The sequence below is a fragment of the Nothobranchius furzeri genome, unplaced genomic scaffold, assembly GCF_043380555.1.
Source record: "Nothobranchius furzeri strain GRZ-AD unplaced genomic scaffold, NfurGRZ-RIMD1 Scf031, whole genome shotgun sequence".
NCBI classification, from domain to species: domain Eukaryota; kingdom Metazoa; phylum Chordata; class Actinopteri; order Cyprinodontiformes; family Nothobranchiidae; genus Nothobranchius; species Nothobranchius furzeri.
Genome location: NW_027223048.1, coordinates 714437 through 719533, shown reverse-complemented (window position 1 = coordinate 719533; position 5097 = coordinate 714437). Strand labels below are relative to the sequence as shown.

Genomic DNA, 5097 nt, shown 5'->3' with positions numbered 1-5097 from the left:
ACTACCCCAGACCCTGGATGAGGTTGCCGACCTGGCTTTGTGCATCGACCAGCAGGTTCTGGTTCGAGCCAGATCATCCACTCGCCCACTCAGAGTGCACGGACCTCTTCCTCGTTCACCAACTCCAGCTTCCAGACCCACTTCTACTGAGGAGTCTATGCAGCTAGGCCACCTTCCCCCGGAGGAGAGACAGCGACGGTGGTGCGAGGGTCTCTGTGCCTATTGTGGCTCTCCCGACCACCGGCGCCTGGACTGCCCATTACGGCCGGGAAACGGAGGAACCCACTGAGTATCGGGGTAGCTCAGCCCGGGTCACCCTCTGCCTCTACCTCTTCCCACTGACTCCTCCTTCCTGTCACCCTCCTACACGATGAGACCTCACATCAGGTACATGCTCTGGTGGACTCGGGGGCCGCCGACAACTTCATGGATGTGGATCTGGCTAAACGCCTACGGATCCCCCTGACTCCCCTGGAATGAGTTGTTCCGGTGACCTCGGTGGACGGCAGACCTCCCCAGCCCTATCCTGTCCAAGACCGAACCCAGTCTCTCCAGATGGTCCTCCAAGGCCACTGGGAAACCCTCCACTTTCTCATCATCTCTGCTCCCTCCTCTCCTCTAATCTTGGGGTTCCCCTGGCTCCGTCTCCACGACCCCCAGATTCCCTGGTCCCAGAACCGCCTTTTAGGCTGGGGGACCCAGTGCCAGGCCCACCTCTCTCCTCCTCCGTCCATGGCAGACCGCCCGGCTGGTGGTCTTGGTCCTCTACCGCCCAATCCGCCACTACCCTATTGAGACCTGGCTGCAGTCTTCGATAAGCGACGCGCCACCACACTGCTGCCTCACCGCCCATATGACATGGAGATCAGGCTACAACCAGGTACCAGTCCTCCCCGTGGGCACCTTTTCTCTCTCTCTCCCTCTGAAACCAGAGCTATGGAGGAGTTTTACTGCTCGGTCCCTGACAGTTGGTGGCAGAGGTGGGATCTTCCAGTTAAAGGACATTGGTAAATAGATTCTCCCAATTTTTTTTTCTCTTCTTTTATCCTGACGAATCTACAATGAAGGGAACCAAATCTGGTAAAATCAAGTCAGCCCCTTTAGAGAGAGAAGCACAGACAGAGGATGGGAGTGAGGGCTGTGGAGCTTCTGCTGAAGAGGAAGTTCATGGCAGAGAGCCAAAAATATCAGACCTGGCTGGCATCCTTCAAGCTCACATTGGACGACAGGAAGCCCATGAGGTACAGTGGGAGAAGGTGATTGTACGCCAGGATCAAAGATTTAAAGATCTTCAACACCAGTTCAGTCTGTTTCAGCAAGAGTTTCAGGCCCAGACCTCTGCTGGCTTGCTACCTGGAGAGCAAGACCACGCCCGCTTCTCTGCAGGTTTGGGGCCTGCAGACCATGAGAGGCCTCATGAGTATGCTGATTGGGATGAGGTGGAACCGGAGCCTGCACCACGCTGTTCAAAATCAGGTGACTCAGTTTCTGTTCATCCTTCCGATAAAGAACCAAGATTGCAAAAGCTAAGTGAAGAGGATGACATTGAGCATTTTCTTATAACTTTTGAAAGAATAGCATGTGCATGTAGATGGCCGAGATCTGACTGGGCATTCCATTTGATTCCACTATTGACGGGTAAAGCCAGAAGTGCTTATGTACATATGGATGTGGATGCATCAATGGACTATGATCATGTTAAAGCTGCTATTTTGCAGAAATATGAAATAAGCAGTGAGACTTATCGTCTGAGGTTCCGTTCTCTTCAAGTTGAACCAAATGAGTCCCCCAGAGAACTCTTTGTGAGACTAAAGGAGCTCTATGGGAGATGGGTCAGACCCAGAGGTAAGACCATTGATGAAATTAATGAAACAATAATCCTTGAACAGTATTTCCGAATGCTATCGCCAGAACTCCAAGTTTGGATCAAGGAGCGTAATCCAAGGGACGCAGCAGAGGCAGTTTCTTTGGCAGATGCGTTTGTGGCAGCCCGTCGAAGGAACCAATCATGGGCTTATAAGGCTATGAAAAAGGATTATACCCCTGCGCCAGGTAACACCAGTCCGACAGAGAATGTTGGTAAGCCATGTGGAAGGGAGAAATATTTTCCCAGTCAAACAAAAAATCTGGGGCGGAAACCTGTCTGTTATTTGTGTGGGAAAGAAGGCCACACAAAACCGGTGTGTCCACAAAATCCAGCTAAACTCTCCCAGATGTATTTTGTGCCCAGAGGGAACCATGCCCCAAACCCAATGAACCAGCTGTTGGTGGAGACCACAGTGGAGATAGATGGACAGAAAGTTAAGGCTCTGATTGACACAGGAAGCACCCAGTCACTGGTTCATCGCAGGTACGTCTCACCAGCTCACATCTGCACTTCTGAAACAATACCAATCTGCTGTGTGCATGGTGATGAAAAACAATATCCAACAGCGGACGTCTATATGAAAGTGCAAGGACATGTGTACCTATTAAATGTGGGTGTCATGGACAGATTACCATTTCCTGTTGTCTTGGGGAATGATTTACCAGTTCTCACTGACTTGATTAACGATCCTAAAATGTGCAATGTGGCAATAACACGGTCTCAGTTGAAAGCTCCAAGGGAAGATGATCGCAGTTTAAGAGCTTTACCATTTTTTGGGGCTGAGATTGAAGCTGGCCCAACTAGAGAACAAAAGTCTCGTAGGCAGCGCAAACGGGACAAATTTAAAAACACAACAGTGTCCACTCTGTTACCTGAACCTGAGGTACAGCTAAGATTTGAAATTCCTGACAACATTCTTGAGCTGCAGCATCAGGATGCAGGCTTGGCTGACCTTATTAAGGGAGCTGAAGAAGGTGGGACTGCAAAGGAATTCTGTTTGCAAAATGGCATCCTTTATAGACAACATGGAGAACTGAAACAGCTTGTGGTACCTAGAGCAGCCAGAGAAACTGTTTTATCTTTGGGCCATTCAATTCCTTGGGCTGGCCACCTAGGGAAAAATAAGACCTTAGCCCGTATCCAACAGTATTTCTACTGGCCGGGATTGTACAGAGATGTTGCCAGTTTTTGCAGGAGTTGCCCTCAGTGTCAAAAAACATCAGCCCGATTCGCAGCAAGAGCTCCCCTACAGCCTCTTCTCATCATAATGACACCATTTGAACGTTTGGGGATGGACGTTGTGGGCCCAGTGGAGAAAAGCAAATCAGGTAACCGATTTATGTTGGTTATTACTGATTATGCCACAAAATATCCAGAAGTGTTTCCGTTGAAGTCTGTTAAAGCCAAGACTGTTGCATTTTGCCTGGTTCAGTTTTTTGCACGAGTTGGGTTCCCTAAAGAAATATTGACAGATCAAGGGACCAATTTCATGTCCAAGTTGCTCAAGGATGTGTACAAGCTGATTGGTATTAGTAGGCTGAGAACAACGCCATATCATCCACAAACTGATGGCCTTACAGAGAGATTTAACCAGACCCTTAAAAACATGCTTCGTAAGTTCATCAATGAATAAAGGTCTGATTGGGATCAGTGGCTCCCATACCTTTTGTTTGCCTATCGAGAGATTCCCCAAACTTCTACTGGGTTTTCCCCCTTTGAGTTGCTCTTTGGGCATGACGTGCGAGGACCACTGGCGCTTTTAAAGGAAAGGTGGGAGAAGGAGAAATCTGGAAAGGAGCCTGTTAACATAGTTTCATATGTTCTCCAGATGAGGGACAAGCTGGAGAAGATGACCACCTTGGCTCAGGAGCATATGAAGGTCTCCCAGCAAAAACAAAAAACCTGGTATGACAGAACTGCTCGAGAGCGGCATTTTGAACCAGGTCAAAAAGTTTTGGTTCTACTACCCACTGAAGACAGTAAGCTTTTGGCTCAGTGGCAAGGACATTCAAAAGCTCGGTCCCACGACCTATAAAGTCTGTAGTCCAGGTGAGAGGCGTAGTACCAGAGTCCTCCACATTAATCTCCTGAAGGAGTGGATTTCAAGGTCTGAGGAAAGGGAGAAACAAGATGTTTTTCTCATCAGAAGTGTGACAGAAGAGGAGGTGGAAGAACAATACCTCCCTCTACAGGTGACTTCTAGGCTTGACCTGAGCCATCTGTCCCCTGAGCAGCAGTCACAGGTGAGGGCCATCTGTAATGCCAATATTTTTCAAGATAATCCTGGGTGTACAGACTATATCAAACATGAAATTCTTTTGAAAGGAGATGCAGTGGTAAAACGAAGGAGCTACAGGATCCCTGAGCGCCTCTTGGGGCCTTTAAAGGAGGAAATTGAGTTGATGCTTTCTCTGGGAATTATTGAGAACTCCCAGAGTGAATGGTGCAATCCTGTTGTCCTGGTACTGAAAAAAGATGGCACCTTGAGGTTCTGTATAGACTTCCGATACCTGAACTCTGTTTCTAAATTTGATTCTTACCCAACTCCTCGTATTGATGACCTAATTGGTTGTCTTGGCAGAGCAAAATATCTTACCACCATTGATCTCTCCAAGGGTTATTGGCAGGTTCCTCTTGCCACTAGATCCCGTGAGCTGACTGCCTTCAGAACACCCTGGGGCCTTTACCAGTTTACAGTCATGCCGTTTGGGCTGCATGGAGCACCTGCAACGTTCCAGAGACTTATGGACAAGGTATTGGAAGGAAAATCTCACTTTGCATCTGCCTACTTGGATGATATTGTCATCTACAGTAACAGCTGGGAGGAACATCTTGAACATCTCACAGTTTTGTTTGAGTGTCTTCACACTGCAGGTCTGACTGTGAATGCAGCTAAATGCATGCTGGCGAAGAAGGAAGTACAATACCTGGGACACATTATTGGCAATGGAGTCATTAAGCCTCAGATTGAAAAGGTTCAAGCCATTCAGTCATGCCCTTTGCCACAAACCAGAAAGCAACTGAGATCATTTCTGGGCATGTCGGGTTGGTACCATATATTCATCCCTAATTTCTCTGCCAGAGCTGCTCTGCTTACAGATCTGACCAGCCTCAAAGGATCTAACCAGCTCGAGTGGTCAGACGAAGCGAAGATGGCATTTGAGGACATCCAACATGCCTTAAGTGGACCTCCAGTGTTACATTGTCCAGACTTCAAACAACTATTTGTT

General features: G+C 48.2%; 1 protein-coding gene across 1 annotated transcript; it reads left to right on the top strand.

The window, feature by feature from the left end:
- Positions 1–639: 639 nt before the first annotated feature.
- On the top strand, positions 640–3782 carry LOC139064485 (uncharacterized). Its single transcript, XM_070547808.1, has 2 exons — positions 640–2350; positions 3696–3782. The coding sequence occupies exons 1-2, from the start codon at positions 1062–1064 to the stop codon at positions 3697–3699; spliced, it is 1293 nt and encodes a 430-aa protein (XP_070403909.1). The 5' UTR covers positions 640–1061; the 3' UTR covers positions 3700–3782.
- The last annotated feature ends 1315 nt before the right edge of the window (positions 3783–5097 follow it).